Here is a 26,073-nt window from a genome sequence, read left to right as displayed (position 1 = left end):
TCTTCTTCCTCTGGAATGTTCCAGTGTCTTCACAGGCTGTCTGGAATTGCTAGTCGTCCTCCCTCTAGCCTGATGAAGCCAACACAGAGAATGAGAGAGCAGAGGGAAAGCATCTTCTTGACGAGCTGCTGACTCCAGCCCCTGTATCAGGACTTCCCGCCACGTGGCCGTGGAGGCCTGCCCGAGATGGGATATTTGCTGGTGTTCAGACCAGGTGATGGGAGAATGTCCCAATCAGAACCTGTATTTGAGCAAAGTGCAAGGTGAATGGAGCGAAGGCGGTCACATGTCACTCAGGCCATTGTACCTGTACCTCTGTGAGGCTGGCTGCAGAGCCTGAGCTTAGAAACACTGTCCCCACAGCCGAGGAGGCCACTTCCTGTGTCATCCCCACGTGTCTGTGCCTCCTGCCACTGGACCTCCCCTGCAGGCGTCACCTGGGATTCTCTTCCTCATGACTGAAACTTAACGCCTCCCTGGGAATTTGCCACGGGTTCACGTGGAGGACGGACTGCTCTCTGAACGCCTCGTCCTGAGTCCAGCGAAAGCAAGAAGACTAAATGCAAGCTCAGCCCTGGGGATGGACGGCAGGCAGCCAGAAAAGGCGGGACTGGTCCAGAAACACATTTCCCAGCAGCAGAGGAAGCGTGGCCACATCTGCTTGTGGCAGTTCTCTAGCCTCTGCCTGAAGCTGCTCCAAGACAGGAAGGGAGATGAGCTTGCTGCTCCCCTTGACCATTAACTCCACTTCCGCTCTCAGATTAGACAGGTAATAAAGTTGTTTCATCAATCAAAAGACATTTTAATCCCCAGTGGGTGCAATTCCCTAGAGGGGACATTCATAGTGAAGAGTGACGTAGGGCTTGGGGTACAAAGCACAACAGCTGGTGCGCACTGGCTGGGTGCCCCCAGACAATTTTATTACTTTATCCCTGAACCTCAGTTTCCTCATCTATAAGATGGGGAGAATAATAGCACCTATTTCATAATCGTGAGGATTAAATACATTAATGCAAGGGACACACTTGAGTATGTGCCTGGCACACACGGGGTCCTTCACAGGTGTTAGCTATCATTATTTATACACGCCGACGTTTCCCAGCCAGGACGGGAGGCTCACCCAGAGAACAGCAGGGTGAAGCCACTCCCACGTTCTCCCGGCTCCTGCAACCTCAGCTGCCCGCCCCGGTCCGTCCACACCCGTCACAGACGTGTCCTCAGTCTGTGCAGGAGTTCGGTTCCAGACAACCACCAGATGGCTTGCAGCTGCATAAACTGAGTAATAAAAGCAACTCTGGCTGTTTCGGGGGACAAGACAGGAGAGTTTAATCTTCAAACTTGACGGACTTGGAAGCGTTCCTGTCGATGTAGAAGGCTTTGTGCGGGGCAGCGAAGCCGAGGCCGGCCCCCCGGCTGTGCTTCCAGCTCAGGGCCCGCTCGTAGTCCCGCTGCAGGCCCCGCTGCAGGGCGTCGGCCGCCTTCTTGCTGAGGGCCATGCTGGGCCTCCCCGTCAGGTTAGAGGGGCGGCTCAACGAAGGCGACAGATTTTTAAAGCCACCCATAAGCTTGAGGAATTTCACTTTCTGTTCCTCGTTTTCAAAACCAGCAGTATCCCACTGGCCAAACTGAGTCCCCTGTGTGAAGAGAAAGAAGATGCTTAGCTCAGTTACTTGCCCACAGTCTCACACTAGAAAGTGGCAGAGCCAGAACTGATGTCGGGTCTTCCGATCCGAACCAACTGTCCTCTTCTGTGTTCCACTGCGAAGGCTAAGACACAGCAGGAAGGCAGCCCTCCTGTCATCTGGATGCTTCTCTCCCAAACCCGATCCATTACCAAGTGCTGCTGGCTGTGCCGAGTGGATCGTGAAGCCCTTCCCTTCTCTCTCCTCTGCCACCAGCCCAGGCCGCTGGCCTAAGAACAGAGCCTTCCACCTGGCTCCCCCTTCCCCTGTATCAGTGCCCTCCGGCAGCTCCCACTGCATGGAGAGCCCAGGGCAGGCTCCCCACCGTGGCACTGCGGCTGGCCCGGCACGGCCCTCTCTCAGCCCGACGTCATGGGCCTCGTGCTGCACCCTCGCCTGTCCACCTCGTCCGGCCTGGTTCGGAAACTCCCCATTCCAACTGGACCTTGAAGCCAGTCCTGAGAGAGGCCCACCCCCTCACCTCTGCCTCCTACCCTTCCTGGGCACAGCAGCCTTCTGAGGGTGCCACCCACCGCTGCAAAGAGCTTGTGGCCGTCACATGCCCTTGGCCACTAACGTGCAGGACACCCCAGCTGTCCAGAGCCGGAGACAAAGGTTCAGCCTGCTGATCCCCCCGGCCAGCCCTCCGCCAGGAGGGAGGAAATTAGCTGAGGACAAGCTCTGCAGCGGGCTCCAGAGCCTGGACTAACTTGGTCTGCCACCCTGCGAGGCTGGGGGAGGGGTCAGGATGCCGAGCGCGCCACCTCGCAGAGCCCTCGCGTCTAACTTACCGTCCACTTCCCAGTTTCAGAAGCTTCCGTTTTGCCCGACTCACGATCGATCTCTTCTTGCAAGGCCTTTCGCCTCACCTGAGCAAGGAGAGGAAAGAGGGAAATGAGACACCGAAGTTTTCCTTTGAGCTTAAAACCCAAGGACGGCGATGGGGCGGGAGGCCTGGAGTGACAGGAGAGCAGCTTCACTCTGCTGCAAACGGGGGGAGGCATTTGTCAAAAGCATCATCTCAGCATCCCGAGGGCTGCAACCCCTTGACCTAAAACGGGCCGGCCTCCTTTACCCCCGCTGAGCTGTTCCTTAAGAACGAACTTTCCCAGGGCCAACCTACAGAAACAGGAACCAGTTTAAGAGACAAAGCTTCTCTGGGATCAAAGAACTGCAATTCGGGGAGCAGAGAGCCAGGCAGAAACCCAAACAGTGTCCCGATTCCAGGAGGGCAGCCCGGCTTTTCATGGGGAAAGGGGAGGCTGAGCTGAGCTGTATCAAGGAGAAGTGCACTGGTACTGGATGAGGCAGGCTGGGTTTGACTTCACTGACGAGTTAGCGATTCGGTCACCAGCAAAGGCCAGCTCCATCAGTCCTTACAGACAGCATACTCTGGTCCTCACTCACTGACTGGCACGTGGGCGGTTTGGTCCAGTTTGGAAGATAGAGAAAACAAGACACGCAAGGCAATTCCTCTGAAGCGGCTGCTCCGCTCTATTTTAATATGGCTCCACTCATGTCATCTTTCCTGTTGCAAACTGAAGCTTATCCACCTTCAGCATTAGAACCTCTTTTGTTTTTAACAGCCATTTGGGGTAGAAACTTTCTCCAAACCCCCTACTTGAGCCCTGCCTTCCTGCACAGAGCATGGCAGTTAACTTTAGCAACGACGGCACCGTTTTCTAGAAAGGACACAGGTGGCGGAGTCCGGCACAGGCTGGACTGACTCCTAGCACTGCTGGTAACTAGTTGTGTGGCCTTAGGTAAGTCACCTAACCTTTCTGTACCTTGGTTTACTTATGTGCAGACAGACAGAAATGCCAGCTACCTTGAGGATAAATGGGAGACAGAGATGTGATACTGTGAGTCCTGATGAGAAAGAAACATTTGATCGTCGTCCCTGTTCCTGGCAGGGCTCCTAAAACCCTTGGTAGAGCGGTAATGGCCTCTTCTGTTATGAGGTGCCTTTGGGACGGCACCTAAGGACGGGGCCTGGTTGCCAGGAGAACCAACCATGTGATTAGAGGGCTGGAAAGTGAATTCAATCGCCAGTGGCCGATGAGTGAACCAATCATGCCTGTGTAATGAAGCCTCTGTAAACACCTGAAAGGGCTGGTGACCACGGGGAGGTGCCGGGGGAGGGCATGGAAGCTCCACACCCGTTCCCCATACCTTGCCCTATGCATCTGGCTGTTCCGGAATTGTATCTTTTCATAAAAAGCCAGTAATCTAGTAAGTAAAATGTTTCTCTGAGTTCTATGAACCGCTCTAGCAAATTCATCGAACCCAAGGAGGGGTCTTGGAAGCTCCCATCCACAGCCGGTCGGTCAGAAGCACAGGTGACGGCCTGGCTGCGGCTGGCATCCGAAGTGAGGGGCAAGACAGGGGGACAGTCTGGTGGGACTCGAGCCCTGAACCTGTGGGATCTGAGGCCATCTCCAGGCAGAGTGTCGGAATCGGGTTGAACTGTAGGACACCCAGGTGGTGCTGGAGAACTCGTGGTGTGGGAACGCCCTGCCCCACATTAAATCGTTGGGGGCAGAATGTGAGAACCTAACAATGGGGGCTGGCCCCGTGGCCAAGTGGTTGGGTTCTCGCGCTCTGCTTCAGCGGCCCAGGGTTTTGCTGGTTCGAGACCTGGGTGCCGACATGGCACTGCTCATCAGGCCATGTTGAGGCGGCATCCCACATGCCACAACTGGAAGGACCCACCGCTTAAAAATATACACAACTATGTACCAGGGGACTTTGGGGAGAAAAAGGAAAAATAAAATCTTAGGGGGGGAAAAAAAAAGAACCTAACGATGGCACACAGGAGGCACATGTGATACACTGCTGCTGGGATGGCTCAAGGCCACCAACAGCCCACCAATGACCCTGCTGTCTGATAGAAAGGCTTCCAGGGCCTTACCCTCCCTCCTCAGGGTTCAGGTGTAACCTTGGCTGCTTCCATTTGTGGCCCTTCCTCCCCCCTTCCAATGTGCCACAGGTTGCGAAACAAGGCAACCTCTTACATAGTTCAGAACTACATGGAACACATCAAAGCGACAACGTTACAGGGATGGGAGAAAACGGGGGCATCTTCCAGCGGCCTCATGCTCCAGACGCGCGTTTACCGAGCTGGGAGGCAGATCAGCAGTTAAAGGGACAAGTCAGAAGAGCAGTGTCCGCAGCGTGACAGCACACTGCTTCCGAATCCCATGTACGCACAGTTACAAAGGAATAATCTGGAACAAAGGGTTAACAGTGACTGTCATCAGGTCAGAGGCTTTCAGGTTGCTTGACATTTTCCCCCCAATTTTTTAACATAATGAACGTTTAGTTCTTATGGGAAAAATAAAGGGAGAGAGGGGACAGAAAGCCTCACTTACACCGAGGTAACCTGTCACCCAGAAAGGTTAGACTTCTTAAAAACTGCAAAGTATTCAAAGGGCACAACAGGTACGCAGCAAGAACTGCTGGTGGGCCCTGCCCACAGCGACTGCACGGGCCTGCCGGCTCTCAGGGGGCCGGCGTCGCTGTGTCCTGAGTGGCTGAGGATCCCCGGGGGAGGAGTGAGGGGAGGGGCCTGGGCCTGGACAAGTCAGGGCCCCACCCGTCCTTTCTGCGCGGCCACCGGGCCGTGACTGCAGCGCTGGCCTGGACGAGCCGCACGACTTCAAACCTCGGAAGGCTGGGGAGCTCCTGTTTCTGGGGGCCTGTGCTTTGCACCAGGCGCTGGACTGGGCTCTGTCAGCGTCATCCTATCGACCCTCTCGGCCCCACTACGATGCCCCTCGTCCAGGGAGAGGCCCCCAGTGCCCCAAAGGCGTTAGGTTTGAACTTCCCCGGAATCTTGCAGGCCTCTCTCCTCATACTCAGCTCCCTTCTAGTCCTCACTCGAGTTCCCCTTCCCTCCTGGAGTAGAAGGGCCATGGGACACCCCGTGGCTTCTCTCCAGGAATCCCTTGCTGACAAAGCCTGAGGACGCAGGCAGGGGAACGGCTGCCACTTGGCAGGCACAGGTGTGAGGCAGGCGCCTGCTCACTGCCTCAAACACACGGCCTCGTCCGGTCTTCACAGCCACCGATGTGAGGGTCAGTGAGGTTAGTGACTGCCCGAGGTCCCCTTGTCAGGAATGGTCCAAGGCCAAGCCTGTGCACTTACTATCAGGTCCTGGGGTCCAGGATCATAAAAATACCCCAATTCTACAAAGGCCAGCTCCCACACAGGACACATTTGCCAGGCGATCTGGGCATGACAGAAGCAGAAGCTGGTCCAGAAATTCTCTAAATGCTCCTGAATCGAGGCCGGGAGGTGGGAACACGTGGGCCTGGCTGAGCATGTGTTCCCTGCCCTGGTTGTGGGTCCCTGGAGGTGCTGCCTTCTCCCCACGTAGCGGTTACAAGGAGGAGAGCCTCAGCCTGGGATTCTGAGCGTCCAGACGGCCCCTCGGCCAAAACCATGGCAGTAAAGGGGTCTCCCGGCATGAATGGGGCGGCCAGGAGTTCCCTCCACTGGAGGTGCGCCAGAGGCTGGCCTGGTGGCCTGTGCAGTCCCTGACGCCTCTGGAACCAGGGTCTTGTGGCCTGGTAGAAGGTGAGTGTGTCTCGGGTGGCAAGACGCATGAGGGTGGGTGAGGAGGAGCTGGGCCGTACCTGGTCTATGTGTGCCTCATCCATGTTGCCTTTCTTCTCTAACACCACCTCTAAGTCTGTGTCGGGCTCCTGCACGAGAGGGCAAAGGAGTAAGTCCAGCACACAATGGCCTCTGCCCCCGCAGCCCCGTCGGGGGAGAGCATGACAGTCCAGAAAGACCCAAGATGGCAGCACCACCCCAACCCGGCCACCTACATAACCGCTGACATCCTTTCCCTTCCACGAGTCTCCCACCACACTGTGGCACTGATTTATTTGACAGATGAAAAAACTAAGGCTCAGAGAGGTGACGTGACGATCATGAAGTCACCCCCATGGCTCAGGGACACTAACAGGTCTCCTGACTCAGGCTAGTGCACCCTTCCTGCCACACATATCGCCTGACCTCTGAGGGTGACAATAAACCAGTAGCAGAGAGGTCAAGGGCCCCTCTGACATTGGGGGAGGCAGGGCTGGCAGACAGGAAACGCAGAGTGGGGTTCAGGGCCCTGGTCAGGGGGGTCCTGCCAGTGAACCGAGCCCCCGAAACCACTTAATTCTCTCCTCCACATCACCACCCCCACACCCACCCCCGTCCTGGATGTGGTCTCTCTCCTGCCTGGACAACCATGACGGTCTCTAACTCCTGCTTCCCCATCTCCCCAGCCCTGGTCCATGCCACACAGCAGCTCTGGGCTTCAAAAGCTCAACTGAACCCCTCAAACCCTCCAGGGGCTCCTGTCTTGTTTACATGAAAATCCAGACTCCCATGCCCTGATGGTTCTGTCACTTGGCCCCTGCTCACACGAGGGACTCAGTGCTCCTCCCGGGGCCTCCGCACCTGCCGTTCCGTCTGCACGATGGCCAAGGCCCTACACAGGGCTCAGCTCTCACGTGGCACCCTCGCTGGCCCCGCCTGGCCGCACCTACACGGGCCACTCTCTCCCTGGCTGCAGCCCGTGTGGGACCTTGTCTGGGATGGTGAGCCCTCTGGCCAGCCACTCTCCCCGGGTCCTTTGCTAACGGCCACGTTTCCCGCATCTCTACGTTAGGTGTGCCCCGTCTGGCTCCCTGGGTCACCTGTGACAATCCCTAGATGGCTCTCACACCCCGCTCCAGACCCTGCAGATGCGTGCGTTTCCCAACTCAGTGCGCTGCTCTGGGAGGCAGAGACCCCATCACGGGAGACGTCAGGCGGAGGGGACTGACCGCCGTCCACGGGGCTCTGGGAGAAGGGATTCCAGATTCTGATGGGGGCTGGGCTCCAAGGCCCCAGGGCTCTGCATAGAGGAGGAGACTGGTGAAGCCAAGTCTGACGGACTAGGGCGAAGCTGGGACAAACCCGGGAACCAGCACTACTTTTTGTAGGCCCTGACATGGAGGCCAACTATGCCTCCCTGACCCAGTCTGGCCTGAGCTGAGCACAGACCAGATGCCTTCCTGGTGACCTAGCTCCAGGGGGCTCACCCTTCAGTCGAGGTTAACTGGGCCCCTCCTCTGTGCCAGGCCCAGCCCTCAGTAAGCGCTCAGTGCACACTAGCCATCACTCCTCCCAGGGGACCACAGGTCACCCAGCCGTGGGCGCAGAGTCAGGAAGAGAAGCGGGGCTTGCTCTGACATAAGACAGTCACCTCTGGGCTCGGATGACTACTGGCATCTAGGTGAGGTTACACAGGCGGCTCCCGAGAAGGGATAACCTCCAGTTCAGAAGCCAGACCGGATGTGAAGCCCAGCTCCACCTCTTACCAGATGGGCGACCTCACACAATGTATCGAACTCCCCTGAGCCTCGGTCTTCCTGTCTGCTAAACGGGGAGCAGCACAGCAGCTGTCCCTGCCAGCTGCGGGGAGGACTCAGCGGTTGATACGTGGGGAGCGTCACCCCAGCGCCAGGCACACAGTAAGCCTTCAAGAAACACCAAGCACCAGCTGCCCAGATGTGCTGGACATCTGCTCGGAGCAGGCTCACACCACCTCGCTCCCACCCGCACGTCCACGCGCACACCAAGGACAGGGACCGCAACCTGGGTGGGAAGGCCGGGGGCCTGCAAGACACAGTGCTCCAGCTCCTCTTCTCCCTTCCTGTGCCCATCGAGGGAGCCCAGGAGGGAGACAGCGGATCTGCCGTCTCACCAGGCCAGCGTCCAGTCCCTTGCTCCTCCTAACAGGACCCCGGTGTCCTCTCAGAAGCTGCCCTCCCCCAATCTCAGACGGAGGGGGCTCAGGTGGGACCGACACCCTCAGCCCCTCCCTCCTGGCTTCCGATCAGGGCTTCTGGCTTGTGTGACCCAATCGAGGCCCAAGACAGCAGCCCTGGGACTCGTCCTATACTCGTTTTGGAGGGGCCACTGTGTCCCCTTTGCAGGTGGCTGAGCTACGAGCATGAAAGTAAAGTTGCGGGGACCATCCTGCCATTGGGGGGCGAGGGGAGGGCCTGTCTAGGACTACAACCAAGATAAAAAATACAAAGCCCAGAGCCGGAGGAAAGCTGCACAGGCACCTTCTGTGATCCAAATCTCTTCGATCCCTGAATCGTTTATACTGAGCTCAAAAATTAAGCCCAGATAGCTACGGACACCATGCCATCTCAAACTATTTGGTTCCTGAGTTTTCGATGGCAAATGGCAAGAAATCAGAAAGGGAGAGATTCATCTGAAAAACTCATCCCAATTTACTCAGATCCTGAGTGCAGGTAGTGAGAACTTGGGTAGAGTTTTGATAGCAAAGGATACCTACATTATTGAAGACACTGCATGAGCACCTGGATCCAGCCATAACTGAAGCTGGACAGCTCTTAACCTTTCCAGTTACATGTGTCAATAAATCCCCTTTTCTGGCTGAAGTCAGTTTAATGAGGGTTCTGGCAGCTAAAAAGTTGAGTGCCTGTGTGTGTGCACATGTACACACAGACACACTCTCCCAACTTCCACCCTTATTCTCCCAAAGCAGAGTCTACTTATGAAGGAAAGCCTACCTCCTCCCAAGATTCTCCTGCTACTCTGCTCTCTTTCCTCTTTTTCGTTTTCTTCCTCTTCAGAGCTGGCTCTTCAATGGCTGTCGGCTCTGCCTTTTTCTTGGACTTTATTTTCTTCTTCGCAGGGGCCTTGGAGTCATCTCCTATTGGGATGTATTCTGGAGCCTCAGTTTTGACTGGTTTCTTTTTCCTTCCTTTCCTAGGGCTGCTCTTTATGGCCCTGGAGAGCTTGGGGTGCCCTAGACGGGTGTCTTCCTCGTGGTGGATTTTCTTTTTCTTCTTCATCTTCACGGTGTGTTCCGTGGGGCTCCCCTGCTTCTGTTTCTGCCCCGAGGCTGGCCGCTCCTCACCATCCTTCCCCACTGAGCAGGCGTACGGGGTGTCCCCAGCCCCAGAGAACCAATGGTCCTGAGCTGAGACGGCTGTGGCCTCTGGGGCCTTTTTGTCCTTCTTGTGCTTTTTGAGCTTCTTGCCAACTCTGGCTACCTCTTCGCCCTGTGTGGGGTCTGAGGAGGTCCTCACCCTCGAGCTAGGGGACATGGCCAGAGGCCACGAGGACTTCTTCCTCTTCTTCTTCTTCTCCCCATTGACGAACTCGGACAGAGCCAGAGCCTGCTTGCGGGGGCTGGGCGACATTTCTGCGCGTCTGGCACGCGGCCTGGTCTCAGGTTCCGGGTGCTCCTCACAGGGGGTGCCAGCGCCCTTCTTCTTCTTCTTTTTCTTCACTAGAGGCATCTCGGGTGCCTGCCCTTGGACCACATTCTTTGAAGGGAATGTGGCTCTCGTGGGACAACCTTCAGTGAAACAAGAGTCACTGTTTAAAACTGAGTATTGAGTCTCTGGTTCTTTGATTACCTTCTTCTTCTTCTTTTTCTCTGGGAGCCCAAGGCCCAGGTCTCCTTTGTGGGTCTTGGTGATCATTCCTGAAAGAGGAAATGGTACAAGTCATCCCCACACCAAGCCGCCGCGGGTACAATTCAACTAGGTATTGCCAAAAGCCAGGTTTCTTTGAACAGACGGTCTGAAATGTTAGGGGGTGGGAAAGTGGGCATGATTCCCTTGGAGCAAAGGGAAATAGGATGGAAGAGGTAGAATGGAGTTTACAGTCAGACAGCCCCAGGTTCAGAGCCAAACTGCTCCCTCACCTGAAGCCAACCTATTCCGCCTGTGCCTTAACTTCCCCATCTGAAAATGGGGGGAAATAACACTTGGATAATCCATGGAAAGTGCTTGCTATGTCCTCTTCCTCAAATCACCAAGCCTCATCACTCCTTCAACAGACATTGACCGAAGGCCTACCCTGGGCCACCCACCAAGGGTACAACTGCTGTCACACCAAACACACCAGGTGCTGCCCTTGGGGGCTCATCTTTTACTGGACGAAGGGGACACAGGTCCTGAGGTCAGCCCTTCCCACCCATTCCCACCAGAGGCAATAACTGTGGCACACTCAGCCCGTGACCCTGGCTCATTTAAATAGCTCTTCTGCTTTGTGTCTGGAAATTAATGCCCTCCACCTGCACCCAGGTGACATACTCTCCCGACGACCTTCCCAGGTGGCCAGAGAACAGCAACTAGGACTGAAAACACCTGGGTGCAAATGGTGTCTCTGACACTCCTGCCACTAACACTGGCTTCTCTGGGCCTCAGTTTCCCCATCCATAGGAAAGACACTGAACCAGCTCAGAGGCTGCCCGGGGTGGGTGCTGAGGGCCACATCCAGCCTGCAAGCCTGTTTCACCGTCTTTAAACTTTCAAATAAATTGCCAACATTTAATGATTGGAGCGACAATACCTGGCTTGTGTTTTTTCCTTTGGAAAATGTCAGGGAGGCACCTGTGAGAAGGGGCTGGGGCCCTCAAGTACATTTCAGCTTCCAGCTACTTCCTTCTCTCCAGTCACCAGCCCAGGTGCCAATGCTCCCTGGAGGAAATGACATGGAGACACTCCAAGAAGCCACAGACAAACACAGAAGGTCTGGACAGTGGGAGGGAAAGGCCAGCAGCTTCTCCATCCTGTGCTTTCCTCAGCCTTGGAGCCCAGGTCACACTGGGCCTGGCTCAGTTCATTCACAACTCGCTCCAGGAGCAGGACAGTCAAGGGAACACTCATTCATTCACTCCTGCCTCGTTTTCTGCTCTACTCCCAGAGCCTAGTTCTGTGCCTGGCACATAGCAGGTGCTCAATGAAAACTCACTGGATGAAGGCAGGAATGCTAGGGATCCAGAGATGAACAAGACAAAACGCCTGCCATCAAGAAGCAGCAGGTAGGTGTGGGAGGGAAAGAGGCGTCAGGAGAGCTTCTCAAGAACAGAGTTGCTGATCCCTGAGACAAAGGAACTGAAGGCGGGAGGTTGGGGGCTGGAGTAGACGGCTCCTTTGAAGATGCCTCGAGATGGCCAAGTGGAGACATTCGTGGACAGGCGGATATATATGGGTCTGAGGCTCAGGGGTGACTGGGCTGACAGAAACTTAAGCATATGTGGGTGGTAATTAAGCCTTGCAGAGAAGGAGCCTGAGACACGGCCTTAGGGAAAGGGGTGGCAGAGAAAGAGGGGTGTGACCAGAGAAGGAGAAGCTGCAGACCTGGAGGGGGTGGAGCCAAGTGCCCCAGAACGGAGGGGCGGCCAAGAGACCCGATAAGAACAAAGCAGCCAGGGGAGGCTGTGGTCAACTTACTCCCCTTCTCTCCGCATCTGCTCTTCCTCCTCGACCCCTCCTCCGCGCCCCAAAGGTGTTCACTCCTTCACGGAGGAGGGGAGAGGAGCCGGCCATTACAGCGTGTCTCCTGCAAGCGCGAACGCCTTCGCCAACAGCTTTTCTAAGTTTCCGCGGTAGCCTCGTGAGGATCGGTGTGAACACCCCATCCCAGAGCCTTGCAGACTGAGGCTTGGGGACTTTCACTCACTGGCCACGGGGACCCATGCCAGGGAGCGGTAAAACAGGGATCCGAACCCAGCGCGCGGGACTTCGGAGCCCGTGCTGTGCACAATGGCACCACCCCCCCCACGCCCACCGCAGGATCCCTAGCAAGAAGCAAGGGAGGCAGGAGGCGACATGGGCCCCTCCAAGGCGCCTCCGCGCCCAAGATTTCACGCAAACACAAGCAGAGGTTACGCGGGGGCCCGGGCCGGCGGCTCCAAGGCGGGAGAACTTCCCGGAGGCGGCGGCCTCAAGCGGGGGCGAGCGCGCCCCGGGGACTGCGGGGAGGATTCGGGGTGCAAGTCGCCCGCTCGCCCCCAATTCGCCACGCAAGTCCCCAGGCCCAACCCCCAGACCCACGCGGGCCCGCCAGCGTCGCGCCCTCCGCACTCACCCGTCGGCCAAACTTCCCCGCCTCCACGTGAGAGCGCGCTCCGCCGTGACCCGGAAGTCACTCTCGGGCCGCTGTGCCGCCCCCGGGAGTTCCGGCTCCTTCCGGGTCGCAGCCGTGCGGGGAGCGCGGTTGCCGTGGAAACCGCGGCCATGGCGGCGCCCCGGCGGATGGGCAGCCGCCTCTCCCAGCGCGAGGAGCGGGCCGGCTCGGCCGAGTCGTGGTTTACCAGCAGCGCGTCCTTGGCCCCCGTGGCCCCCGAGCCGCCCGTCTCGCCGGGGCCGGTGGCGGAGCCGCCCGGCAAGAACCTGTGGGAGCAGATCTGCGAGGGTAGGCAGCCCGGGCCAGCCGAGGGGGGCGGGACTCGGGCGGCCGGGCGGGGGCCGCGGGCCCGGGGCGCCTACTGTGCGCCAGGCGGCTGACGTGCGGGGCTCCGGGCCGCCGCGCCTCACGCCTGCCGGGCCCCCCATTTTACGCGCCGGGAGGCTGGGGCTCCGGGACGCTCGCCCGAGGGTCCGCAGCGCGGCCTCCAGCCTTGATGTGTAGTCAGGTCAAAGGCAGGGGAAAGCGATTAAGGGGACCCGGTGGTGTGGACCAGTGATGCTCAAACCTCCCGTAGTGAACAGAAGAGAATGGCCGCGGCGGAGGCGGGGAGCTTCTTCAAACGTAGGCTCGAGGCCCCGCCCACTGGGCGCCCAATCCGGTGCGGGGACTCTGCACTTTTAATGAGCACCCGGGTAAATCGGCTGTCGGTCATCTGCGGCCCCCACGTTGAGCAAGCATGGTCTAGGCAGACTTAGATTTTAATCCCTCTCCATTTCTTCCTTAAAAATCCCTAAGTGGAGTTTAACCCGGCTTTTTCTGTGGCCCTACACATACATCGCGTTGGTCACGAGGCCCTACAATCGTCTACATACGTTGGACGTGTTGTTTAACTTGCTACCCTCTCTGTAAGGTGAGCATAATAATGGCACCTATTTCGTGGTATTAGGAGGATGCAGCGAAATAGTCACCGAAAGCGTTTAGCAAATCTCCCGATTAACAGCAAGAGCTTCAGTGTGTGTTCGCTCTTGATAAGTACATAACGCTGGGTGTTTTTTCCTCCCTTAGGCTGTAAGCTTTTCAAGGTCAAGAACTCAGATTTTTCATTCTTGTGGCTACCGTGACTACCTGAGCTGTCTGAAACAGCGCTGACCAATAGAGCTTTCAAATATGGTAGCCACTAGCCACATCTGGTTATTGAGCGCTTGAAATGTGGTTGGTACGGCTTTGGAACTGAATTTTTGGTTTTACTCAATTTTAATAAATTTAGATAGCTCCATGTGGCCAGTGGCTACTGTACGGAACAGTGCAGGTCAGTAAATGTTTGTAGACTGGACAAAAGAATGAATGCACCAGTATGTGGGACCAGGTAGAAAGAGAGAGGGCGATGAGTTGAGAGAAGTGGAAGATGGAGACGAGGAAGAGAATGTGGACTCAGAGTTGATAGGCCTTCTGTTCCAGCTCCCATCCAGGGCTTGAATTCCTTCTCCAGCATTACATTGCACTGTGTCCAGAAAAATCTGTTGCATCTTGAATGTTCTCCCTGTGACTTCTGCCCCCTGGTGCCATGATCCAAGTCGCTGATCACGCCAACATAAAGAATCCGCTCAAATATTTGAAGGTCATCATGGCCGTCTCTGCCCCAGAGCTTTCACTTCTCCAATCCAACAGCTCTTTAGAGGCCACTTTCCTAGGGTGCTTTGTCTGGGAAGCTGCTCACCCTCATCTGTAAGAGGGGGACAATCCTTGTACCTACCTCACAGGGCTGTTGTGAGGACCGAAGAAGATAATGTCTGCAAAGGTACTTGGCACAGCACCCAGCATGTAGGAAGTGCTCAATAAATGTTCATTATTGTTGATAAAGAAACACACTTCACGTTAGGTTGCGGAATCATGGAATTTGTTTTGGTCAGACAGGCCTGTAGGGAGAAAGCAAAGACCAAGAGTTTGGTGCTCTCTGAAAAGCAGGGGCACTGATGCCCCTTACAAAGTGATGGAGTTACAAAGCGAGGTGACAGACGGTGAATTATACACACGGGCACTGTCATGATGCCTATGGCCTAGATGAATGAACCCAATTCCTTAAAACAAACATTCTAACAAATACAATTTTCTATAACAAACATAGTGAGTAAATTCAGTTTCTCACAACAAACATGGAAAACAGGCTTGGTGGTGATCCTATCTTTGAGGTTGAGTATTATATTCTGTTAGGATATCTCCACTTAAAAAGCAAATGATCACGGCAAACAGCCCTATTAGAAATGCAATCTCAGGAGGATGAGATGCAGAATAGGTAAGTATCCAACTTAAGCCCTTTGTCCTCCTGGCTGGTGCTGTTTTGTGTGTGTATGTGCATCAGTGATGACTTCTTTGTAATGTTCTTCAGTTTTCCCCCCTTTCCAGTGACCACTAACTCAGGGCTCGAAAGTACATGTATTAGTATCAATAAACTTCTTTCCTGCCAAGGCTTCTAATTAAATCTTATAGTCGCTTGTGACTTTTGGTTTTTAACTATGGTTTTAACCGAGACTGAGTCAAAGTATTTGGAGCCTACAGTCTCTACGTTGATATTGCTGTCTTACTCTCACCCGCATCCTCATTGTTGCCATTATTGCTGCTGTCTGGCCTCAGCCCTCAATGCTGTTATAAAAACAGGTCCCTTCAGCCCCCCTGCCAGATACCAGCATGGACCAGTTCTGAATCAATGCTTGTTTCCCAAGCACAGCTGGAGAAGAGTGGCGCCAGGTGGCTCTCAGCAGTGCTTATCAGTCAGCATCCCTCGAGGCCTTCTCCCATTGCGTGCCTCTGCCAGTCCCACCTTTCTACTCCCCTCCTCAAATGTGGTGTGATACCACTTCGCAGATGTGGGAGGCAGTCGCTGAGAACGGTCAGGCCATCAGGAGTGGGGAGGGATCCTCCAACTGCCGTGTACCAAGAAGCATATTTGCATCTGCACACGTGGAAGAAGCCCCACCGTTGCAGCTCAGCCGTGCGTCTGTGCTTTGGTACCATCCTCTCACTATCCCAGGATCCTTCTCCATCACTCACCTCGTCTCCTGCATCTTTAACTTCTCTTCTGGCTTCTTCCTCCACACATTTTCTGGTCATCTTGAGAAAAACCTCTGCCTTGGCCCCATATCATCTAGATCTTGTCTATCCCTCCTGCCATCTCAGCCAAGCTTCTGGAAAGAACACAGTGCCCTTGTTCACACCACTGTCATTCCCACTCCCTTATCACCACAGTGCAGGCTTCTCCTACCTCATGGCTCCAGTGGAATTATTCTCCTATGTTCCATCAACATACCTACCCATGCTGGGAACTGTTTCAGTGCTAGGCCAGGCATGACTCCAGGCACCATTCTAGACACCAACAGCTTGCTCTCCATCTCAGTGAACGTCACCATCATTCACTCAGCTGCCTGGTCTGGGAACCACTTCCCTTTCACTTTCTGTGATCCCCACATTCATTCTGCAATCCTATAGATTGTACTTACTTGACGTCTATAACCCCCAACTCTTCACCCCTAGTCCTCCTGGTTACTGCTTGAGATCGGGCCCTTACACTCCCTGTTTGGGTTGCTCCTGTAACTTTTTAATTGGGAAAGGCCTCCTTCCAGACCATCTGCCACAGGAACCTCGTAAATTTAAATCTGATCACATCGTGCCGTGACCTACAATGATTTTTATAGCTTTCGTGGTAAACAAACTCTTTAGTTTGGCACTTAAGCCCTTTAATGATCTGATCCCTGTCTGTTTTCTTAGGTGCATCACGTACCGTTTGCCCAAATCAGCTAACGGTAGATGTTGACTGAGTGCTCTGTATGTGGCAGGCACCGTGCTAGGTGCTGTTCTTCTCATTTAACCTCAGTAACTCGGTAAGGGTTTTGCTTGTTGAACACATGAGGAACTTGAAGGCTGGAGAGGTTAGGAAACTTCCCCAAAGTAAGTGGCAGAACCGGGCTCAAACTCACTCAGAGCTGTGTGACACTCGAGTCCGAGTCCTTAAGTAACCTGCCAGCATGCTTCAAAACGTAGTCTGGGAGCACCTACATGACAGTCTCTCGGACGCCTGTTAAAATGCAGGTGCCTGTGCTCTGTCGTGGGCCTGAAGTGTCAGGCTCCTTGGTGGCGAGTCCCGAAGCTCTGCATTTTAAGCAAGTTTCCAGGTAAGGCACAAAGCGCAGTGCCACTGTCCTGTATCGTGTCCTAGCCACAAGCATCTGTTCCTCCAGAGAGCGCCATGCCTCTTCACTCCGTGACTTTGCACAAGCTCTGCCTCTTACTGGAACATCTCCGCCTTCTCGTTTCTGTCTTTCTAGACTCAGGTGAAACGGGCCCACCTTCTAGAAAGCCTTCCATAAGTCCTCACACTGATTTCAAAGCCTCTTCGCTGCTCCTAGAGCTCTGGGTGCAGCCCTTGACAGCAGCACTTTCACCTCTCATCGCTTTACAATTCATCCCCTCGCCAGAACATAAGCTCCCCTGCTCTGTTCTCCTGTGCCTCGAGCACCTTGTGGAACCCCTTACCCTGGTTATGCTGGCTAAATGTTCGTGAGATTTGCTTCCAGCCTCTTCACCTTCCTGGTCCATCCCTTCCAGTAGCCACTGTTGGTAAACATTACATTTTAATTGCTGTTTCAGTTAGGAACACATTCTGCTGCAAATCACAGAAAGCTGGACTAACAGTGGCCTGAGCGATAAAGACATGTCATTTTCTGACATCAGGGGTATGGCGGGGGCAGGTTCCAGTTTGCGCATGAGGGCTCTGCTCTGCCAGCAACGTGTCAGGCTCTTTCTGCTCTGCTTCGTGCAGAATGTTGCCTTTGTTGTATAAAATGAAGAACCACTTTTACTTGTTCTTAGATTAATATTCACTTAACGTTAACATATACTTAACATAACACTTAACATTAGCATATAACATTGAATTCCCCTACTCAATCCAGTTTACAAGCTTAGATAACTAAAAGATTGTTCAAATTTATAAATTTAAATATGCCTGATTTTCTTAGGCATTTCTAGTGCTAAACAGAGCAGGCAAGCACATTTTTCTAAGCACTAAAGCAACTCTGAGAAATCCGATGGATCAAACTAGGGCAAATCAAGTTGTTTTAAAGAATTCAATGGTCTTTACAAACTTGAATTCATACGAACTCGTATGACTTTCAATGTAGAAAGCACCAATCTGTGGTCACTTACATATTTCAAACAAATCACAGGGCAAAACTGACAAATTCTCAAATATGCCAGATTCTCGTCAACATTACAGAGGCTTGAAATAAACACATCAGATTGCCCTGAAGCTAATGTATTTTCCCATACTTCTGCAGAGTCATTTCAACCGTAAATCTTCTGTGGTTGTATGATGAAAACATTTGTATCTTTTCCATCAAATTTAAGTGAACTTTCAGGAGAGCTCCTTGGAAAAAGTATAAATGACAATAATTCAAGAAATGCAAATAAGAGTAAAATATGATTTGAAATATAAGATTAATAATACCCTACAGAAAAAGGCAGGCTTGCTATTAGGAGTATAAATTATAAATTTTTGGGGAGGGAAATTTGGCCCAAGTTTTAAATTGTTTTTTTTTTGACAGAACAGGTCCACATCCAAGAATTAGTCCTACATACCTCCTAAATGCCTCCTTTCCTGTCAATGATGTGTGTATAAAGATGCTCATAGCAGCCTTGTTTGTAATAATGAAGAATTGAAAACAACCCAAATGCCCACTAAGACTACACTGGTTACAGAAATGTGGTGCCTCATGTGTAGCAGCATTGAAAGACGTCCGAGATTCTGCACCAGAAGGGATCCTGGCACATAGTGGGTTTGCAATAAATGTGAAAGAATGAGTACACAGAGGGTCAAAAGTAACTTGTTTTTTTCACTCATACATTCATTGCTTCATTCATTCAGCAGCTATTCTTTGGGAATATGATGATGATGAGCACAAACAGACCAGGTAGTTCCCTCAAAATAGACAGATTATTAGAAGAGAAAGCCATTAATTTTTACAAATTTCAAATAAGGGTAAAACTGATGTGAATTACCAAGAAAAAGGGCACAGTGTTCTGAGTTTTCTACTTGGACAGTTGGACCTAGTTTGTCTGGGCCATCTAAAGTAAATGAACGCATTTGAGTATTAGATACCTGTTTAGTAAATGCATTGCAAGATGTTTGGCGAGATCTAAGCCAGATCTAACAAGGTTATGGATAGTAATGGGATGAGGTGTAGCTTACACTCTCTGTATGAGACATCTCTGTATTATTTGAAATTTTCTCACAATAGGCATGCATTGCTTTTCTAATCAGACAAAGCTATAAATGTACATACCTTAATCCAAATAAACAGTTTTTGTACTATATTGGTAATTTGCAAAGTGTTGGAGGAAGAAGGGTGAATTTACATGCTTGCTTAAGAGGAAAAAATAAAGTGGTAGAGCTAGAGCTATTGTGGTGAACAGAATTCTAGAATGTCCCCAAGATTCCCACCCCCTAGTGCACTCCGCTCCTAGTTATTCACTCAAACACTAATCTAGGTGTTACTGTCAAGGGATCTTTCTAGATGTAATTAAAGTTTGTAATCAGTTGACTAAATGAGGGAAATTATTGTGGGTGGGCCTGACCTAATCAGGTGAGCCCAGAAAAGACATCAGAGAGATTCAAGCAGAAGAGACTCCTGCTGGCCTCGAAGCAGCAAATTAACCATGTGTGAACTGCCTGTGACAAGGACCTGAGGGCTGTCTGTAGGACCGAGAGCAGTTCCCACCAACAACCAAAAAGAAAACGCAGACTTCAGACCCACAACCACAAGAAACTGAACCTTACCAACAACCAGTAAGCTTGGAAGAGGACCCTGGCCCTCAGATGAGATCCCAGCCATGGCCGAGACCTTGATTTCAGCCCCATGAGACCCTAAGCCATACCCGGACTCCTGCCGCACGGAAACTATGAGATAAATTCGTGTACTTTAAGTTCCTACGTTTGTGGTAATGTTATACAGCAGTAGAAACCTGACATAGTTTGTGTTGAGAATCAGAATTGCTTGTTACCTGCAGCCTGACGTCCTCGGCCTGATACCTAGGAGTTAGAAAACAAGTTAAGAAATGCTCTGCTACCTGATAAGGAACCAGGTAATGGAAAAACTTGTGTCCAACACAATCCGTTCCATCAGTACCATCTGGCCCAGGATCTTTGATTTTCCTCATCGCTGCAGGGTGACTATGCAATTGCCTTTAAAACGTCGGCCTTTCCAGAAATACTCTTACCAGTCTTTCCTTTAGGAATGTACCTAAGATAGGCCACAAGCCTGTCTGTGCCTCTCAGCAACAGTTGTTGTTACCCTGAAGAACTTGTATGGAATGTTCTTTGCATTAAGCTTGCCAGCAGGCTGACTGTGACCTTGAAACCTGGCAATCATTCCCCGCCTCATTACACATTAGAATCAGCTGGAGAACTTTAAAAATACTGATTCCCAGGCTCCTGCCCCGACCCATTGAATCAGAATTTCTGGAGTTGGGCCCAGACATTGATATTTTCAAAAAGCTCCCTGGTGATTCTAATGTGCAGCCAGGATAGGAAACTAGTGGAGTTTACAGCAGGACTTCTCCAACTTTACTGTGCATACGAGTCGCCTGGGATCTCGTTAACATGCAGACTCAGATTCAACAGGTCTGGGGCGGGGCCTGCGATGTTGCCTTCCTAATTCCCCCGGGGATGCCACTGCTGCAGGTTCTCAGGCCGCGCTTTGAGTAGCAAGGGTTTATGGGATTGCTCTTCCAGCTGCGCACACCAATCTGGCAGTCTACCTTCACAGCCATCCCCTGACCGCCTGGGATGGCTCATCTTCCCTCTCCTGTCTGCCCTCCCCTCACGTCCTCCTTTTCCTCCTCTTCCCCCCTTTCCTATCCATATGCTATTGATGTCTCCCCTCCCTGTTCTCTCCTCCGTTAGTTTTTGTTTGTTTTCTTTGAGGAAGATTAGCCCTGAGCTACCTACTGCCAATCCTCCTCTTTTTGCTGGGGAAGACTGGCCCTGAGCTAACATCCATCATGCCCATCTTCCTCTACTTTATATGTGGGATGCCCACCACAGCATGGGCTTTGCCAAGCAGTGCCATGTCTGCACCCGGGATCCGAACCGGCGAACGCTGGGCCACCGAGAAGCGGAACGTGTGAACTTAACCCCTGCGGCACTGGGCCAGCCCCTCTCCTCCTTTTATTCCTTGTAGTTATCATAATTTGGGGGCAAAAATCTAAAGTTGTATACACTCAGAAGAGTCTCAAACTCTTACATAAAGCCTTGACTCGGGGCTGGCCCAGTGGCGCAGCTGTTAAGTTTGCACGTTCTGCTCCTCAGCGGGCCCGGGGTTCGCTGGTTCGGATCCCGGGTGTGGACATGGCACCGCTTGGCAAAACCCATGCTGTGGTGGGCATCCCACATATAAAGTAGAGGAAGATGGGCATGCATGTTAGCTCAGGGCCAGTCTTCCTCAGCAAAAAGAGGAGGACTGTCAGTAGTTAGCTCAGGGCTAATCTTCCTCAAAAAAAAAAAAAAAAGCCTTGACTCTTTCCTACAAGAGCATAGTCATCTCTTATTTATTTTAAATAAGGTGGGTCATATTAATTATTAACCTGTAATGGCCAGTTGTTTTTCATTTTGTAAACCACCAACTGAAATAAAATTTAAGAATGTTTAATTCAGAGGAAAAGAAATTAGCATCACCAACTGCAATGAAGTATGGAATCGAGGGTTTTCTTTCCCCCTCCCTTTAGAGTACGAAGCGGAAGTGCCTCCCTTTCCAGAGGAGTATAAAGTCAAACCAGAAGCTGTGATGACTGTGAGTATGACCCAGGCTTCACCCTCAAAGGAAGGCTTCTGCATGAGGACAGCAGTGATGGCTGGCGAAGGTCGGGCAGCGTCATGAGTTAGTGAGATGGGAAAGGGCACTGGAACTGCAGCCAGAGACCTGGGGCCAGTCCTAGCACTACTACTCACCGTGTGGCTTAAACGGCATGGAATAACCGCTGTGAGCCTCAGTTTCTACATCTGTTAAATGGGACACACAATCCTTGACTCACTCACAGAGCCTCTGTGGGGCTCAGATGAGATCCTGGGTGAGAAAGGCCTTTACAGTGGAGTCGACACCATGTCCGTGTTGGGACAGAGCAGGCTGGGCAAGATGAAGACTGTGCTAAGGAGACGGGGCGAAGGACAAGGCAGCCAGGAAGGGAGGCCCTCAGGCAGTTTATTTGGAGTAAAATAAGGACTTAATGGTGTTCAAATAAAAAGGCAAAGCTCTTGAGCGGCGAAAGGGCTTGAGCGAGGTCACAGGTATGGGACAAAAGCCTCAGTGTCTAGACTTCCAGTATGTCGCTGTGGCTGCCACGGTGAGAGCCTCTGGTGTGTAAGAACTTTCTCGGCCTGTGATTGTGCTTTTTCCACAGCATTCTCTTCTTGGTGGATGCAGCGCCTTCTCGAATTCCTCTGCAGATGCTAGCAACAGTGCTCTTGCCGGGGCTGTCTGTGCTGCCTCCAGGGCCGGGTGCTCTTTGCAGATCTTGTCTCTGTCTTCCGTGCTCTTGATGTTCCTCACCTGTGTAGAGAGCTTGGCTTGTTTATCCACACTTCACAACGCAGGCCTGAGTGGATTTTTCTGCATAGGTGCTATGGTTTTCTTCTGGTGTTGTACGCGTGGCTTTGTTTTCTGGATGGGTCTCTTCTTGGAGTAGATGCACTGACTGGGAGCTCGTGGTGGGTGACTGTCCGCTGGAAGGCGTTTCTTCAGGCTCAGCAGGCAGGGAGTCTGTATTTTGGAGCTGGGCTGGGAGCCTCCACGTCAATGGGGAGTTGTTTTCGTTTCTTTTGAGCAACAGGGCGCCCTGACTGGTTCTGCTCCTTCCCAAGCTGTTTGTTTATTTGGTTTGCAGAAGAGTCATTGGAAAGGAGGGAGAGCTGGATGTAAGATGCTGGCGCGAACGCAGCTTTCTGTCTACTGAAGGGGGCCGAAGCGTGGTGGGGGCAGTGTGGGCTGTGGGCCAGGGGAGCCCCAGCCGGATCTTCGCTCAAGCCCTCCTGCTCATCGTTCCCTTTCTCATTCCCACCCTCTGAGGAACTGAACCCCCACGGACTGAAGCCCTGTGGAATCCTGGTGGGAAGAGGGACTCCCAGCCTCTGGGGCTGCTTCCTCCTGTGGATTCGGGGCTGCCCCTTCCCCTCCCTCATATCTGCCCACAGCCTTCATCCCTGTTTCTTTGGGAAACGTTTAGAAATCTCAGTCCACTGATGGCCCTCCTATTCTCTTCCAGGGCTTCATTCCTTGATTGGCATTTGTGGTGTCTTAGGAGGGCAGAGAGAGAAAGATTTGTGCTCACTATGCCCCCCTTGAACCTAAAGTCCGAAAGAGAATTTTGTTCCTCTGTTGGGTTATAAAAGAAAACAAAATTCTGGAAACTCTGTATATGAATTGACTCCCTCGCCCGCCCCCCAGCAGGTTTCACCGTTGGAGGAAACGGTTTTCCGTGGCTTCCGCGCAGAGCAGCTTTTCCCAGTTTCTCAGTCGCCCACAGCCTCACGTATACCCTGCCCTCAAGTTAAAGAGGAAACAGTCGATCCAAAGACATGTAAGTGAGCAAGTGGGATCTCATCTTTTATAGTTTGGGGCTTGTAAAGTTGCAAAGCCACAGGGTGGGGATGGGCATGCTTAGCTAGACCTCAGGGAGACCACGTAGATAAGAAAGAATGTGTTCTTGTTTTAATTTTTAAGAGAAGTACTCTTTATTCCACTGATTTATCTTTAAGGTTGAAATGTAATAATGATGGTAAATAACAATAAGCATATTTTGATGCTACATTAAATACAAAGGGGCAAAAATGTAAAAAGTAGCAGAAAATACCAGGCTTCCCGGCTCTGTGGGGTGAAGCCAGAGATGCAGGCTTCCTACGTCTCCCTCCTTGGGCCCCAGTCCCTTCCTGGCGTCAGGCCCTCTGCTACTGGTTTGTTCTGGGCTCTCTGCTAGTGTGCTTTGCGCCTTGGCAACACTGCCACCACTGCTGTGACCCTATACGTCGTCCCCCACCCCGTTCCTCTCAGGTCTCAGTTCCTAGTGTGACCCTTATATTCCCTCCAGCCACACTGGCCCCCTTGCTGTGCCTGTGGCCTTGGGCCTGTGTGGGATCCGGCCTGCATCCTCGCCTGACTGCCGAGGCTCAGAGAGAGATGTTTTAAGTTTCTTTAGTGATGCAGCCCGGCTCGGTAGTCTGGAGGAGCAGGTAACGTTTAAGGTCTTGTTATTTTGTGGACGGTACCTTTTTTTGGTTCAGAAGCAAACGCTTCTCCCAGATTAACTTGGACTGTTTGAGATTTTCAGTGGGAGTCTTTTTGTTTTAGGTTCCCCTAGAGAATTTTTGGAAACGTTCATCTTTCCAATTCTGCTTCCCGGAATGACTAACCTGCTTCACCAAGCAAAGAAAGAGAAATGTTTTGAGGTCAGTTGCTTCGTTTCTTTATTTCTAAATGCTCAATAATTCGTTTCTATCAGGCGACCACTCATTATCGCAGGACCATCAAGTGGTTCTGCGCAGAATGATCCCTCTGGGGGATCAAAGCCTGTGCTTTGGTCGCTTACCCATTCCAGCCACGACACCTAGCTGCGCAGGCACACGTGCCACCCTCTGTCTGCCGCTCGGCCCTGGAGAGGTTTCCGCCTTGCTTGGCCTCCCTGCCCGCCCTTCTCCTAGGCAGTTGGCATCTACCAGGCTTCTTGGCCTCTCCGCTCCTGTTTATGGCATGCTCAGCTTGAAGCTCTCCCTACCTCTTATCTGGCTCTGGATGGCTCTTCCCACCTCTGGCCTCTCCCTGCTCTGCCTCATGCCAGATGTCGTATGTGTAACTTGCTTTAGGAGAGGCCTGGCACCCAGTGAGAGCTCGGTAAATATTGTTTACTGTTACACTGCAGCCGGTTATCTTTGTGACTCGAGTTTGGATCCTGGCACACCCCCACGTAAACGCTTTCAGCGGCTCCCTCTTGTCTTCAGCTGACAGGATGCTTTGGGTGCGTGTGTTCCCGCACAGTTTGAATACAAGAATTTTGGATGGCCTGCATGAAGAAAGTCAAATAGCAGCCGCATTTCGTATTGACTAAGCGCTTGCTCTGCCTAGGCCCTTTGCTAAGTGCCTTATCATCCATTATGTCACTTATTCCTCGCAGCAGCCCTATGAGTTTCCTTCTATTATTGTCTGCATTTTGCCCGTGAGAAAACAGAGGAACAGAGAGGTTCAGAAACGTGATCAAGGGTGAATGGCAGGGGCAGGATTCGAATCCAGACTAAAGGGTTCAAAATGATACTAAAAAAGTTGGCAGTAACTATAGTGCAAACCCCGGTCAGTTGACATGTCCCAGGGTCTTCAAAGCGCTCACGGTTGAGTGCATCACCTGCCTCGTTGCCCTTCAGCACAGGATTCCTGAGAGGAGCTGGATTCTGCCAGGATGCTGCTCTTATATGCGGAGGGGCCAGTTTTCACACGTTCTAGCAAACACTTGATTTTTCTCTAGTGCTACCTTGACGTTATATTGCCCCTCCCACCTCTTGACCACCCCACATTATACCTCCCCATAATTGACTGCTGCTTGATGCACTCAGCATGACATTCCTTCTGACAGGCCTCCCCCTGACAGTTGTGTCTTTAGTAGGGGCAGAAATGAACCACGAGATGTGGATCAGAATCTGGGCAGCCCCCCGGTGAAGGAAGAGGTTTGGGTCCACTGCTGGGCCACGGTACACCATTTGAGAACCGTGGATCCACATAAGAAAGCCAGGACCTCTCAGCCTGGCTTTCAAGGCCCTCTCCCATCTTTCCCTCCTCCCTCACCTCCCTCTGCTCTCCTTTCTGGGCAATGCCCTGCAGCCAAACACAACCACTCGGAGTTGCTTGTCCCAGCCCTGCGCTTCACAGCCTCTGGGCGTATGTTCTTTCTTTTTTTAGAAAAAAAAATCCTTGAGTTCCTCTTCTCTGCATATTTAAGTTCCGCTCGTTTTTCCAGACTCAGCTCTCTGGCTTCTCTTTCAGGCCTCCTGTTCCCTGCTGGGCCCAAACTGGAAGCAGCTGAACCCAGCTCTCAGATTTCAGAGTATTTCATCTGTTCATCTTCTTATGGAAAACTAAGACATCCTTAATTAGGACATTCATAACCCGCAAATACGCTTCATTTTATACATGTCTGTCTCCTCCAATATTTTAAGTTCCTTGAGGACAGAGTCTCTATCTGGTTTATTTTCGTGTCTGTGCTCAGTGCCTAGGACACTATACCCAATGCCTTGCCCCAGGCGACATAGAGTTGGCCCTTAATAAATGTTGAACAAATGAGTGCATGGTTGGACATAGGGGAACACCTCTACTGCTGTGTCCTTGACCCAAACCCAGCTCTCTTCTCTTTGGGAAGG

General features: G+C 52.4%; 2 protein-coding genes across 30 annotated transcripts in view; one reads left to right on the top strand and one right to left on the bottom strand.

Annotated features, from left to right (window-relative positions):
- Window positions 1-888: 888 nt before the first annotated feature.
- On the bottom strand, window positions 889-12,738 carry KNOP1 (lysine rich nucleolar protein 1). 4 transcript variants are annotated; one of them, XM_001487959.5, is made up of 5 exons: window positions 12,588-12,738; window positions 9,272-10,194; window positions 6,320-6,388; window positions 2,474-2,551; window positions 889-1,634 (listed from the first exon to the last, which is right to left on the bottom strand). In XM_001487959.5, the coding sequence occupies exons 1-5, from the start codon at window positions 12,736-12,738 to the stop codon at window positions 1,326-1,328; spliced, it is 1,530 nt and encodes a 509-aa protein (XP_001488009.4). In that variant the 3' UTR covers window positions 889-1,325. The 4 variants fall into 4 exon arrangements, with proteins under 4 accessions (XP_001488009.4, XP_023471996.2, XP_023471995.2 ...); XM_023616228.2 differs by having other exon boundaries at window positions 11,951-12,596; XM_023616227.2 differs by lacking the exon at window positions 6,320-6,388.
- IQCK (IQ motif containing K) overlaps window positions 12,641-26,073 on the top strand; it is a 118,156-nt gene continuing 104,723 nt past the window's right edge. For 9 of the 26 annotated variants that reach the window (XR_002799296.2, XR_011424315.1, XR_002799295.2 and 6 more), the window contains exons 1-4: window positions 12,737-12,914; window positions 21,405-21,469; window positions 23,120-23,252; window positions 24,020-24,117. Coding sequence is in view for 21 of the 26 variants with exons in the window: in XM_023616233.2 (XP_023472001.2) it covers window positions 12,737-12,914; window positions 21,405-21,469; window positions 23,120-23,252; window positions 24,020-24,117 (474 nt within the window). In the remaining 5 variants the exon portion in view is untranslated. Of the gene's footprint in view, window positions 12,915-19,105; window positions 19,764-21,404; window positions 21,470-23,119; window positions 23,253-24,019; window positions 24,118-26,073 lie in introns of those variants that run through there. The other 17 variants (XR_011424314.1, XR_011424313.1, XM_070230914.1 and 14 more) reach the window with 6 other exon arrangements.

Source organism: Equus caballus, chromosome 13 (genome assembly GCF_041296265.1).
Source record: "Equus caballus isolate H_3958 breed thoroughbred chromosome 13, TB-T2T, whole genome shotgun sequence".
Taxonomy (NCBI): domain Eukaryota; kingdom Metazoa; phylum Chordata; class Mammalia; order Perissodactyla; family Equidae; genus Equus; species Equus caballus.
This window is presented reverse-complemented; position numbering and strand designations above follow the sequence as displayed.

Coding starts and splice junctions, on each gene's coding strand:
- KNOP1 (XM_001487959.5), bottom strand. CDS start 12,738: ATGGCCGCGGTTTCCACGGCAACCGCGCTCCCCGCACGGCTGCGACCC. Junction 6,389..9,271: donor CAGGAGAATCTTGGGAGGAG/GTAGGCTTTCCT, acceptor CCTCTCGTGCAG/GAGCCCGACACAGACTTAGA. Junction 2,552..6,319: donor ATGAGGCACACATAGACCAG/GTACGGCCCAGC, acceptor CTCCTTGCTCAG/GTGAGGCGAAAGGCCTTGCA.